Source organism: Telopea speciosissima, chromosome 2 (assembly GCF_018873765.1).
Source record: "Telopea speciosissima isolate NSW1024214 ecotype Mountain lineage chromosome 2, Tspe_v1, whole genome shotgun sequence".
NCBI classification, from domain to species: domain Eukaryota; kingdom Viridiplantae; phylum Streptophyta; class Magnoliopsida; order Proteales; family Proteaceae; genus Telopea; species Telopea speciosissima.
Genome location: NC_057917.1, coordinates 10,038,667 through 10,053,305, shown reverse-complemented (window position 1 = coordinate 10,053,305; position 14,639 = coordinate 10,038,667). Strand labels below are relative to the sequence as shown.

Here is a 14,639-nt window from a genome sequence, read left to right as displayed (position 1 = left end):
TTCAACACGTAAGAAGGTTCCCCAGTAATCAGTAAATATCCTTCTAAACCTTTATGGGAATAAGAGAAGGGACAACTAAAAAAAATGTGTCCAGTTCTAAATTCACCTATAGAGGTGTCATTTAGCAAGATAATTATGGATAGAATATTGTTCGAGCAAACTAGTTCCTCCACATACCACAACTGTTGAGGCACCTTCTTAGGTACATGACAAACAGTTCAGAGTTCACCAGGGGGAGGGAAGGGGTGAAAGCTTTTCCACCTGGGCTGGTTCCTACACGGCCAAGCAGCGATCTCTTCCTGAATTCTAAACTGAAACAAACTCTAAATCAGATTCTAAAAGACTTTGAAACCAACTACGACTAACTCTATCCATCTTTCCAAAACAAAGAGAATAAAAAACAGTAAAAGATATTATCCTCCTAAAATCCTACTATACTCAAAAAACCAATTGGACCCAATTTATCTCCATCTGGGCTCCCCAACCTTGAATCATGTTTTTCACCTGGATCTTCCAGTTGAGCTTCCAAAAAAAGTAGCCAAATATGAGAGGAGGGGAGGAGGGCATACATTGATCTTCCTACTGTCTTACTCAGTATTCTTTTCTACATTTTGATGGCCAACCAAACAGCCTGCGGAACCAGGAAACAGAATGTGTTAAATAGGTGAGACCCTTCACTCTTCATTCTCTAAATCAAGGATGGGGAGAATGCTGAAAGCTGATGAACCAAGATGCATGCCCCGGATGACTCCTCCATATGCTACTTTGATTCTGTGGCAGAGAAGTAAGATGGCATCCCAAAGTGCTGTTCTTCCCTAGAAGACCCACCAGAAAGTCATTAAAACCGAGATGGTAAGCATGCATATGAACCAGATTGAAACAGCAAAATTATACGAATATAATCATCATTGCCAAGGACAACTAATATGAAAGCAGCCATGGAATGTTGTGAAGGTCCATTGACGAAGGATCCCTCACCCATCTCATCAAACCATATTTCAGCTTGAAACATGGATTTAGGGATACGTCTCAGATCACCGATATTGTCCAAGTTAACTCAGGAACGGCTGGGTCTGACACAATATTTGGCCTGAAACATCCAACAGAAATAAGGAGCCACAGTATCGACCTCAACTCTGTCATCCAGATTGAATACAAGCTGAGTTAAACTTGGTATGCATAGGATTATTTCCAGTTCTCTAATTTTTTTTATTTTATATTTCAATTATAACTCTGAAATCTGAACCAACTTTACCCTGTTTCATTTCCATTTACTGGTTGAAACTTGACTGCAGAGATGGATGCAGGGCCCTCTACAAAAGGGCCCGCCCAAGTCTATCAGCATGCCAAGTGGCAGCTAGCGAATCACTAACATTGATGAACATAATCATCTCCCAGAAGAAATATCAAATGAGTGGGTTCATGTGAAAAATAAAGTAAAAACTAGAAATGTTTGTATCCAATCTGGATGACTAAGTCTGAAACAAGTGCCAAACCAGCTTGGAGTTGTCATTCTTTCCATGAGCCTCCTAAGTAGGTAGATAACTTATGCGGCGGATCTACCTGGCATAAAACCAAATTGGTTCTCTGTAATAGTAGTCTCTTGTGTCAGATAGGTTTCAATAACCCTCTCCCATAATTTCATAATATGATTCATAAGTTTTATGCCTCTATAGATTGCAGCTCTGAATATCACCTTTATTTTTGTAAATCGGAACCACAATGTTTCTCCTCCATTCATTTGGCACTTTTGTGTGCTCATAATTATGTTAAATAATTTAGTTAGCCACAATAAACCACAGATTCCTAAGCTCTTCCATACTTCTATTGGGACATCAAGTAGCTCTTTCATCTTTCTTAAAGCTTCTATAACTTCAGACACCCTAATTTTTCGTACATATCTACCCCATGTGATGTCTTGATAAGTAATGCAATGTTTCAGGCCCCTATTACTCAAACTGTCTTCATTTAGTAGGTTATAGAAATAATCTTTTCATCTCTCCTTAATGTCCTCACCCTTTTTAGTACTGTACCATCTTCACTTTTAATACATCTAACATGATCGAAATCTCTACTCTTCCTTTCTCTCATTTTAGCTATCTTATAAATAACTTTTTCCCTTTCTTTGTGTTCAGATTGTTATAAAGAACTTCATATTTCTTCACTTGCATTCCCCACAATCTTCTTACTTCATTTCTGGCAGATTCATACCTCTTTAGATCCTCTACATCCTTGAGTCTTTTGCCATGTCTTAAAACTACTTTTCTTAGTCTTAATGGCTGTTTGAACCTCATCATCCCACCACCAAGTCTCTCTAGTGGAATGATGTTTTCCTTTCGATTCCACTATGACATCTTTAGCAACCTTCTTACTATAAGTCGTCATCTTGTTCCACGTCGTATTACTATCTCTCTCAAAGTTCCACTTTCCTTCCTTGACGACTTTATCAGTAAATGAATTCAAGGTATCTCCTTTAAGCTCCACCACCTTATCCTAAGGCAAATAAGCTCCCCTTATGATCCTACGAAATGAGGCACATATCCATGCTCACTAATCTATGTTGGGTGGTTAGACTCTCCCCTAGTATAACCTTACTATCCTTACATAACAACCTATCGGACCTTCTAGTTAGGAAGAAATCTATTTGGCTATTGTGTTGCCCGCTTTTGTAGGTAATTAAATGCACCTCCCTCTTTTCAAAGTAAATGTTTACAATGGCCAAATCATAAGCCACAGCAAAATCTAACACTAAGATCCCCTCCTCATTCTTCTCTCCAAAACCATAACCTCCATGTACACCTTCATAGCCTTTGCAATCTCCCCCAACACATCCATTCAGATCACCCCGTATAATAATATTTTCTCCTTCACTAACACCATGCACTAATCCATTTATGAAATGTAACTTACTACTTTCATCCAATCCTACTTGGGGTGCGTAACCACTAATTATATTGACAACCACTTTCTCCAACACAAGCTTAATGCCTTGATGGATATAATTCTACCTTCAAATATTTTGACATTCACCACATCATTCTTTAAATCTTTATCCACTACTATGACCGCTCCACTTCTATTATTTATATCCTCCCATATACCAAAGTTAAAAGTCGTCCAACTCCTTAGCTTTGTTACCTTTTCATTGAATCTCTTGAACATAGGCTATATTAATCCTTCTTCTCCTCGAGACATCTAACAATTCCAGACTAACAACAACAACAACCATAACCTTATCCCAACTAAATAGGGTCGGCTACATGGATCTGATAGAGGTTAAAACAATAGTAGGAAAAAAGAGAAGTAACAAAGCAATAAAAAAAATTGGTAAAAAGGAGAAAAAAAAAAAAAAGGTAAAGGAAGAAGTCAAAGCATCATCCCAGAGACATCCTCCTACAAGGGTAGAGGTGTCAATTTTGGACCGGAACCGGTAACCAGACCGAAACAGTCTCACTAGGAACCAAAACCAACCCACCCAATAGCTTATTAGTCTGGATCTGGTGTTAGTGATAGGTTATTGGTCCGGATCTGGTCTAGTGCCCAGAACCGTTGAGGAACCGTTGGAATCGAAAGAAATGCATACACTTGAACTTGTCTTGCACCATTTTTTCTGATTTAAAATGTTAAAAGATGATCCTTGCTATTTTAACATACATTTAAAGTAACTTTTATTATACAGTTGTTGTCCAGTTGCTATTAGAACATGACCCAAGACTAAGCAAGACACTTGGCCCCTCAAATCTAGTATTCTACCCTCTCATATCTATTGCACATAGAGGACAGACACCAATAGTTAATGAATTGCTTTTGAAAGATTCTAGCTTGCTTGAGATTTCTTGTTCCAATAGGGAAAAAGCTTTACATTTGGCTGCTCAACAAGGACATGTTTGGACCCGATTAGGAACCGGAACCAAACCACCCATTAATTAATGGTCCTGGATCTCAGATTTGGAACCGGTGAGCTTATTGGTCCGGATTTGGTTTTGACACCTTAGAGCCGAAACCGGTAGAGAATCGAACCGGACCAGTTGACACCCTTATACAAGGGTGGGTCGGCTACACGGGTCCTTGTCCTCCAAACAACTCTATATGCGGTCATAGTAGAATTAATCCCTACCAGACGCATATCCTTTATTACCACTTCTCCAATAGTCATTTTAGGCCTGCCCCTACCTTTTAGCTCCGTCAAACTGAATCTGGTCACTCCTTACTAGTGCATCCATGGGTCTCCTTTGTACATGACCATACCACCTCAAGCAGCTCTCACGGAGTTTGTCCTGGACTGGTGCAACACCCAATTCAGCTCTAATAACATCATTTCTTATTTTATCTCTCCTGGTCTTGCAACACATCCTCCTCAACATCCTCATCTCCACTACACTTATCTTATCTATATTACTCTTCTTAACTGCCCAACACTCATTGGTATCTCCCTCAAAATCCCATTTTCCTTGAAGAGCCACTTTATCAATAAAAGATTCTAGGAGAACTCCTTGTAGTTGCCCCCATCTTATCTTAGGGCAAACCTTTTTCGCCTTCTTACATTTCCTCGTACCAAGGTACATATCCAAGACCACTAGTCTATGTTGAGCAGTTAAGCTTTCTCCGGGTATAACCTTACAATCCTTACATAGTAGTTTGTCAAACCTTCTAGTTAGGAAGAAATTTATTTGGCTTGCATGGTGTCCACTCTTGCAAGTAACTAAATGATCCTCTCTCTTTTTAAAAAAGGTGTTTGCAACGCACAAGTCAAACGCTATTGCAAAGTCTAACACAGAGGTCCCCTCTTCATTCCTCTCCCCAACTCCTTATCCTCCGTGAGCCTCTTCATAGCCTCTAGGATCTCTGCCCACATGTCCATTAAGGTCACCTCCGATAATAATTTTCTCTCCCTGACCAAAACCTTGCACTAAATCATCCATGTATTCCCAGAATTGTACTTTAACACTCTCATTAACCCTGTCTAGGGCGCGTACGCGCTAACTATGTTGATAACCTCATTTTCTAGCACCAGCTTGGTTGATAGGATCCTATCTCCAAATCTTTTACCATCCACTACTTTGTTTAACGGGTAAGAATCTGGAATTGTTAGATAATTATTATATCTAACAATTCCAAACTCTTACCTGTTAAAGATTCAATGTTCTAGGAAGCTAATCTAATCTTATGCTTTTGGACTAGCTTTTTTTCCTGCACTCGTCCACCGTGTGAGAGCCCTTACCTACATGTCACTGTATCCGAGTGCCGACGTGACGCGGCGCGTCACTAACAAGGTACACCCCAGCATCAGGACGATAAGACATAAATCCTAATTAATTAAATATATACACTCATAATACAGGTACCATGCAAAAGGAGATTGGCTGAGAATACTACAGTGCCGGGTGCCTACCTGAAGCACCAAAAAATATAAATATATAAAATGGACAAGAGATCTCCACTTGGTCGCATGGCCTATACACAAGCATCTAGGCCAATGGGTGAGCAAGCATCCAGGGGCAGAGCCACCATCTCACGGTGCCCTGTGAGAGGGCGTAGGGAACACTACCAAGTAGAGATCTTTTTCCCATATAAAATATACGCTAAGATATAATTAAATATAATAGAATATTCACTCAATATATATATATAAAGAGAGAGAGAGAATAAAAGAGCAACCCCTAGTACATTAAACAGTCTACCTCAACACTTAAAATAAAAAGGATAACAGGAAACACAATCACCAGGGAACCTCCCGGAAAAGAAGTCCAAACATCAATCTAAGACAAATCACCACGGTAGAAACCAAAGTAGTAAAACGAGAAATATCTCACAACCTCTTGGTGTAGCCCTGGGAAACCAGGAAAGAGAGAGAGATTAACACTAACAAAAGTGAGAAGAGAAAATAAACAGAATAATTCCACTAACAGGTGAAAACAAAGAAGACTAGCAGTAAAGGTCTCCAAATCAAAGAAGAAAAAAAAAGAATCCAATAATCACAACCAGAGCGCAAAAGATGCAGCGAGAAAAAGATTCGAATAACGAGATGCAGCGCAAAAGTTCATCAACTGTAAACAAATAAACTAAGAAACAGGGAGGGTACGCACACGCAAGAAATAGAAAGGAAGAAAGCACTATGTAGCTAGCAACAAACAAAGACTACCAAATAGAAGCATAGACTAGAAAGAAGGAGATAAAAAGGATAAGAGGAAATCGGTAACCCCAAGACCATGCCAAGAGCCACCGCAGATGATCCACAAGTCAGATCGGAGCTGCATAGAGGGAGAAAAGCCAAACAAACCAGGATGAGGCTGTAAAGAACAAGATCGGAGCCAACCGGCAGATCGATGGGGCACAAGGCAAATCGAAGCAGAGTGACACAAGATCAAAGCAGATCGAAGGAAAACGAAGCAATCCGGAGTCGATCGCAGCAGGATGGAACACAGTCAGGCGACGAAACCACCGATCGAATCTCATTCAAATGACTGCTCTCCAACACTAGAGATAAGCAGCGACACAAAGATCAGGACCTGTCGTCTGATCCCAGAATGTTCTTCAAAGCGTACGCAGAAGGGCTGGTTTTTTCAACTAGAACAGCGAGCAAGGGCTGGGGTCGCCAGAGATTCTCAACTAAGCAATTCTAATCTTAATTTAATTTAATAAATTTAGAACAATGAAAAATTCTTAAAAATTTATCAAATAGGCCTCAATCATAATGCACACACAATTTGGCATGTTTGGAAGAAATCAGGTTACTGAAATGGTTTAACTTATATTCCTCCCATCTCCGGAAAAAAAAATGGCTAACATCTAAATTTTAACCTTCCCCCCACCCCCAACTAAGATCTAAACTAAAGTTTTCCTCCAAACATTTACCAATGATTGATGGCATCTGTCTATTCATACATTGATTTCTACTGCAAAGAAATCTCTTCTTAATATCTCACACACACTCTCATTTATCTGTGGTGTTCTTCATTTCCTCGAACCCATTGAGATTTGTAATGTCCTCCAGAATTTTGACTTTAGGCATCACCTAAAAAGCTGAACACCTCATTGGTTCTTTTTCTTTTCTTATCATTGCTTTAGCTTTTTCACAACTCTGTAGCCTTCCCATCATTTCCCTGTTGCTCTCTCCCAGAATCCTACTCAACTAAGTTCACAACCAAATGCGGCATTGATTCTACAGAACAATTTGAATATGGATGGTATCATAATCTATATAATGGAAACAAGGCAGGATGAAGGTAAATGATAACATAGTAATATTAGCAGTAACATAGTAACGTAGTAGTAGTATTACTATTACAATAATGCATATCAAATTGATAAAGTGCACTATTATCATGGTCTATAATTACCAAATCAAATCTTTTGCTGTAGTTAACCATGTTTAAGCCAACATCTTTTCTAAACTACTTTATCTTGGTGCAAATTAATATCATGGATACTCTCAAGAGTACCCCCACTCACTAGTCACTACCATTTGCAGTTCCTTACATAGTTGTCACGGCCATGGTACAAAAACTCGTTAAAACTCGATCGAGATTTTGAGAATCTCGAGTATCTCGGTCTGACCGAAACGAAAAACCACTTCGAAATGACAAAATACAATAACTCGGTCAAGATTTCAGTCATTTCATGAAATTTCGGTATTTTATAGCATCTCGCTGAAATATCAGCAAGATGTTACAAACCCAAGTTATAAATTGTCAAAATCTCGTGAGTCTTGGTCGAAATTAGAGCTCACAAGGCTTGCTTTTTTCATTTTCTTCCACCCATTTCTTCCTCCTTCACTTCTCTTTGGTGGTTTTTGAACCGGCCTTCAAGTCTTCACCGCATCTAGGGACGTAGTGGATCATCTTTTGTGGATGACATCTTCTCCTACCCAACCCACCAGCCGTACCCGTACATGCTCCCAGAGCCGTCATATCACAGTGGATCAATAGGTAGTCGTGGTTATTCACACTTTGGTGACCCATATCCTAGGATAGGTTACCTTCAGCATATTGATGATGCTATTTACATGTTAATAATGGATGACAAAACTCATTTCTTCTCCTAGACTATGATGTGGCATTCATATGTCCTACAGTCGGAGAACAATGCACGTCGACTCAATCGAACTATGAGTGGGGTCAATCCTGAACGGTGGAGTAATTATTATTAGTAGACATTTGAGTCACTTGATGACTACTTGACTTGTATTGGGAATTTGGGATATTGATGTTATTAACTCATTGTACTTAATATTATGACTTATGAGTCATTGAATTTATGTTTCCAAGTGAATTTACTTGTTTAAATTGCTTATTAGTTATTATGTCCTCTAGTACTTAAAGTCTTAAACAATATGTATGTGTAATGTATGTGTAATTAACTCAGTTATACATTAGGATTCTACCGTATACTGCCAATGAATGGTGCAAACCCAAAACACCACTTTGGGTGACTATTTTTTGCAATTTTAACATTTACATATTTTATTTTTTTTTGGTAATTAAATATATTACCGAGCCCCAAGGGGGGCCAGGGAAACATTTACATATGTTTATGTAGCCTAAAATAGGGTTTCCATGAAGTTTCAGGCCTCAACTTGGCCTCAGACCTACCGAAATGACCTACCGAAACCTTGCAGAAAAATACAATATTTCGACAATTTCGGATATTTAAATACCGAAACAAAATGAGATTTTAAACATTGGTCACGGCGGTTAGGCAACCCAAGGTGTTGGAGAGGGTAAAAAATCAAGGCGACACCAAATAGGAGACCAAGGCGTCCAAGACGCCCGCATAGGCGACCAAAACGCCCAATTCGACCAAAGCGCCTGGACGCCTAGGCGACGCCTTGACAACTATGATTCCTTACCACAAAAAATTGAGCCACATGGTAAGTTGAAGATAAATTGTCAACAGTTTTTTCTTTGACTAACTTTCATGCAAATCCCTGTCTACAACACCGTGAGTCCAACACTCTTGACTTTCACGATAGGTGCCCCACTTTAACAGCACCAAAAGTCCCAAGCAATAACGGGGAAACTGAAGTCCAGACAATTGGCATGTAGCCAGATCAACAACCTGCCCTGTAACAGCTCACTGAGGAAACTAGATAAACCTAAGTCCTTTATTAAAATCACAATGTGACACAGAAGACTCTGAAACAGTACCACCTCCTCTGGCACCAGCAACAACTTAGAATGCAATCTTAAGTAAGATAGTTAATAACAACTAATCAGAAAAAGATTCAAAAGCCACTAATTATAACAATCAGTTTTAGTTTTACATTTATATTATGAACTATATTGAAGAAAATATGACCTGAACAAAAATGGTACAAAAATATATAGTTTTCTATACTTTGCAAAATATTCCCTCACATTCCATTTAATGCATTCTAATTTTTCACCAAGACCAAGTGTTAACACCAAACTGCATGCAACCTCTTTTCTCTTAATGCTGACCAAAATGTTTGTATTTAGCACATTTCCCTATCCTTCATCCTGGCATAATACAAGTACCATCCAATATACAAGAAGCATCTTCCAACGTCTAGCTGCCCACTAATTTCTCTTTGGTTCTCCTTTATGAGGGTGAGAACATAGTCAAAATCAACAGCAAACACAGCCCCTTAATGGTAGAACGATGCAATCTGATAAGTCCATGATTCTCAAAAATTCTCCAACTAAATGATATCTACCTGTCAAACTCAATCACTGATTCATAAAGATTACCAGTAATGGACGAAGGGAAGGGAGGGTGATTTGCTTCATTTTTTTTTTTTTAAGCTGGAGAAAAAGTCTTCACTGCTTGATTCGCTGAGCCCTGCTCTGTAGGCAGCTTTAGTGTGTGGTGGAGGGAAGGGGCTTAAAGCGACAGAACCGATTCATACAAAGTAGGAATAATCCTATGGCGAAGGATCGGGCTGTGAGCTCGAACTGGAGGAGGAAGATGGGTGGGGTCAGTTAAAGCTTTAGTGTCTCCTTTAGAAGGCCCTTGATCCTAGAAACAAACGATAATCCAGCAAATAAGTAGGAGGTTCAAAATCGAGTTCCAAAGCGAGGTCGATTGGTGGGGAAATGAATGAATTCCCACTAAATCCGGTGTCATGTCAACCCCTGACTGATCGGAGGCCTAAAAGCGTCAAACTAAGGAGGGGTACTCCGATCGATGACCTCTTCAACGATACAGTGCTTAACAATACTTCTTGCCAATATTAAATATAAAACTAACAAAAGACAACAAACAACTGAACAAGTGTATAAATTAGGCTTCAATTCGATATTTAAATGTCACCAAAAGTATAGTAATATTTTTTTATATGACACAGCAACGATTTTCCATATGCTCAAATATAAGAAAGCAACACTTGGCCATAGTTAACTATATCCATTTCCATGTAGAAATTCTGAAATACTGACAAACATTCCAATGCTGCGCTAGCCCTTAAAGAATTTAGCACAATTGGCACACAAGCTAATTCTACAGGACGGTAAACTCCATCTGAAGTAGAAAAAACACTTACCTGAAGTGAGAACTGCAGCTTCTTCTCCCAATATACGGCAAATATTGGAGGACTTTGCTTTCCAACAAACAGTATACAAGCTCCTGGATGAAGAACAGAGGGGACACTGGATATGACAGCCAAAAACTTCTCACTCTCAGGAAACCTTTCTTTTGGAGGTAGGAGCCCCAAGAACAATGGTCTAGTCTGACTACTCGTATCTGGTGTAGGATCAACATGTAACATCCACTTAGGGTGTTCCAAAAAGGCACAAAATAGATACAACAGCAAGTGAGAATCAGTTGGAAGCTCAAGAGTCCATTTTTTGTTCACTTTGTCATATACTTCTCCACTTCCAAGATACTCATAATTCTTCAGGCAGGTTCCTTCAGCAAGCTCTGTGAAATTTCAGAATGGGATAATATGATTATACCAGTCATCAAAAGGTTTCTCTCAGTTACGAGGACTACTGATCAGAGATCCAACCTAATAAACAAGCTTATTGATCCACTGCTCGTCCAATAAAATCAAGAATAAGATGAAATGTACCTCTGATCCTTTGAACCATGTAATCTGCCCGGACACTGGTTTGTGGTAGCAAACCCTTGACCCATTCTCCTTTCATCAAAGCATGAAGCCGTTGGTGTTCAGTGATGGCATCTACACACTCCTGCAAAACGGGGATTAAGGAATTCTGTGGCAGAGGCTGTTGCAGATTTCCTAAAGGCAACTTTGCTACAAAAAATAGAAGATCCATTATAATTAGAAACATGTACAAAGATACATAAGCAGCAGCATCTAGCAATTCAAAAGATTAAAAGAATGGCAGATGCACAAGTGAAACCTACACATAGAAGCATCGATGGATTGAACAAGAGCAGCACGTAGCTGATGAAGCATCCCATCTTCATCCAGCGTAAATGCTGGTTGCCATTCTTTAGACCCATCAATTGGAGATACCGTGGTAGAAGCTCCAGTACTTGGTGAATCCGTTCCTATTTGATTGACAGTAATTGTAATACCAAGTCTAGCAGCTGCTTGCATCACCTGCAAATATGAGAATAGATGCAATATAAGACATGGTACTAAAACGATCATCCTTTTCGATTGAATTTCCCCCTGGGGATCCTTTTGATTGGACCTGTCCAGTGGCTGTCCTCACACCTCCATGATTGTGTAAGATACTATAAAATTAAAAAACCACGAAACTTTAAGATCCAAACTGACAAAAAGAATACCAAACCTGAATATGACTGGTTTCAATCTTGTTAAGTAGTGGATTCAGCAGAACTGAAGAAAACCATTGTCTGAGGCGGTCCCGCCACTGCTCGATATGAGGGTAGATGCCCAAATTCTGAAAAGCATCAATTGACTCTTCCATTGACATAGGCACAGGAAGGTCACCTTCTCCTTTCTTTGAGGGAGTACTGAACTTCTGAGAACCTGGGGACATCCTCACAGGTCTTAATGGTGTGCTTCTTGTAGTTCCAGAATTCGTAGCCGAATTCGAAACATTACTAGGACTAGCTATGCCGAAACTATTAATGGTGGCAGGAGGAGTTGCTAGTTTTGCTGCTGATTCTGTGAGTTTCTCATCTACATCTGCCAAAAACTGCTCAAGCATTTCTTCGGTGGTAATCTCCATTGCAATTGGGGTTTTCTGCTTTGACCAGGGACTTGAGACCTGTCGATCCAGAGCTGGTGACGTCTGAACAGATGGTCCCTGCAAAGGAGTTGAAGGGACTAGATACAGAGACGAAGGAGACGACACTGGGGATTTTGATGAGGTGTAATACGCACCCATCTTACTGCCATTGCCAGTATTTGACTTCTCAGCTCCGGGTAGGGATGATCTGTTTGAATTTGAGACCGACTGATGAAGCGGGACAAGGGCATGATAAGGAGAAGTTGATGGCTGCGGTTTAGACTTTGGAGGTTTCTTCGGAGAGTTTGTGTTAGCTCCTGGTTTTGGCCTCATTCCCAAAAGGGCTAGTTGACGCTCTGTGAGATTTCTCTGCTCTTTTGCTCCCTTAGAAGGAGAAGAAACCAAGACGTTAGCAATATTCCTCGCTCTCCGCAAGGAAAAGGCTCTGATAAGAGCAGACAGAGTTCCCAGGAACACCAGCCCCACCACAATCTGCATTGCTTTGGTAAGCAAATCTGTAAACAGCAACATATTACAATTAGAACATTCGGAAAGCTGTAATGGTCACAGAAACAAGCAGTACGATGAAGAGAGAGAGCGAGTGACATAGTACATGCTGTAGTGTGGGAAATATGTCCGAGAACCAGATTGTTGATGAAGCCATCTTCCCTTCAACAAATACAGGAAATAATATCGTCAGTTTCTATAATCCCCTGAACAGGAAACTAAAATAGATTCGTCTATCAAAAAATAGAATCCGTTAATAAATGTTAGAACCCTCACAAACACTAACTCCCGCACAAACAGTTGAACAGGGCACCCAAAACAACAAAGCACGAACCAAAATACAGTAATCGTACCTGGAAACAAAGCCGAGAAGAGAGAATGCCGATGCAATGGAGACAAAGAAGATGCAAAGAAAGGTTGTTTTAGCAGGGCGGAGACTGTTGGCGGTGAGAGCAGCCGAAAGAGTTGGGTTCTGATACACACAGAACTTTGGAGGCTTCGAAAGCGGGGAGCTCTTCGTTCGACCTCCTCCTTCCATGATGAAACTCAACTGTTGTAGGGTTTTTTCGAATCTCGATCAGGTGGAGCAAACGGTTTTACCGGCCTTCACAAAAGCTAGATCTTCTGCTGCATTACCCAACGCCTGGTTTCAGCCTCTCGATTCCAATTCCGATTCTTGAAATGAAAACCCCCATTCAGCTCTCGAGTATGGACCGATTACGATCGGGTGAGAAGCCAACCAAGAAAGAAAAGCGCTAGGTTTCGATCGATTTTGGTTTTCGGCTTGGTTTGGATTTGGTTTATTTTAATTTTCTCTTGGGACGTTGTTCTGTGTGTGCCACAGCGCAGGCTACGCCCAGGCACATGAGGGTGGGTGCAATGACCACCCTACCCCTTGAGTGGCGGGCCCATGTGCCTAGGTGCAGCCTGCCCTGCGGCACAGATAACATTCTCCCTTTTCTCTTATAGGTTGTTATTGATTTAATATCAGGTTCCACCTGTTTAGGTTCGATTTAGAATGTATAGATATAAACCTTATCCAAACCATAAACAACTTTGTTTCTAATAGACCATATAAACTTATGACTATCAGAATTAACTTTATCCCCACCCCCAATTGCTTCTCATGATGTTTATTTTCCAGTTGAGGAGGAGATTCTTAGATTAAATATCTATTCTCATTTGCCTATTTTCGACTTTCCTATTTTGATCCATGCAGGACATCAGATCACTGGAATAGGTTATGCGGGATGGTCTTACCTTGTTATGTTGGATGGAAAGTTTATTTTGATTGTTATAGGTCCCCATATATCGTATTATGATATGGAACTAGATCTATTTAGTATATGTACAGGTCTCCAGCATGCTCGTCGGTTAGGGTTGAAGGTGAAAGAAGTATGGTGCTCGAATCAGTGGATTGCCGATCTTCTTCCATCCCTATCCACTACTTCTTGGCCATGGCCATTACTAAAACTTCTTTTAGACATTAACCTTATAGGCCAGGATTTGAACTTTAGGTTTAAGATGGATCCTTTTTGTTCGATGGTCGTGTTGCGTGTGAAAACCTCCAGTGCTTGGTTCGCCCGCGGATGAGCCTGCAAAAAACCAAGCAATGAGCACAAGAGGGCCGGTGTGGCTCTGGCCTAGGACTCTCCGATGATCAAGTCAGGTCTCCAATGCAACAGCGTAACTGCTAGTAAAAGTGAGATGAGGAATAGTGCTCCATACCTGGGTATTTATAGAGTGAGGAGGAGATGAGACGGTTGGAAGAGTCCTAGTATGGTAGGAGTCCTTCTTTCGGAAGGTTCTCCCGCGTAGAGCGGAGTGGAGAGTCATTTTCGGGGTCGGACTCTTATTAAGGTAAGAGTCCATGTAGAGTGCGATTCCGTGTTGTGCTGGGATCGTGGCTCGATCCTTTTCCCGTGATTCTCGGGATGTGCTGACGTGGCCCAAAGATCCCCGGCGGGGTGCTATGGCAGCCTTAGTGGAGGAGGGCTCGGCCTCGAA

At 40.5% G+C, this 14,639-nt stretch overlaps 1 protein-coding gene across 1 annotated transcript; it reads right to left on the bottom strand.

Moving 5' to 3' along the window:
- Positions 1-597: 597 nt before the first annotated feature.
- Positions 598-13,244, bottom strand: LOC122652718 (transmembrane protein 209). The gene is made up of 7 exons (XM_043846542.1): positions 12,986-13,244; positions 12,739-12,794; positions 11,724-12,640; positions 11,329-11,527; positions 11,030-11,215; positions 10,502-10,878; positions 598-815 (listed from the first exon to the last, which is right to left on the bottom strand). Exons 1-7 carry the CDS (start codon positions 13,168-13,170, stop codon positions 675-677), a joined length of 2,061 nt encoding a protein of 686 aa, XP_043702477.1. The 5' UTR covers positions 13,171-13,244; the 3' UTR covers positions 598-674.
- Positions 13,245-14,639: the final 1,395 nt, after the last annotated feature.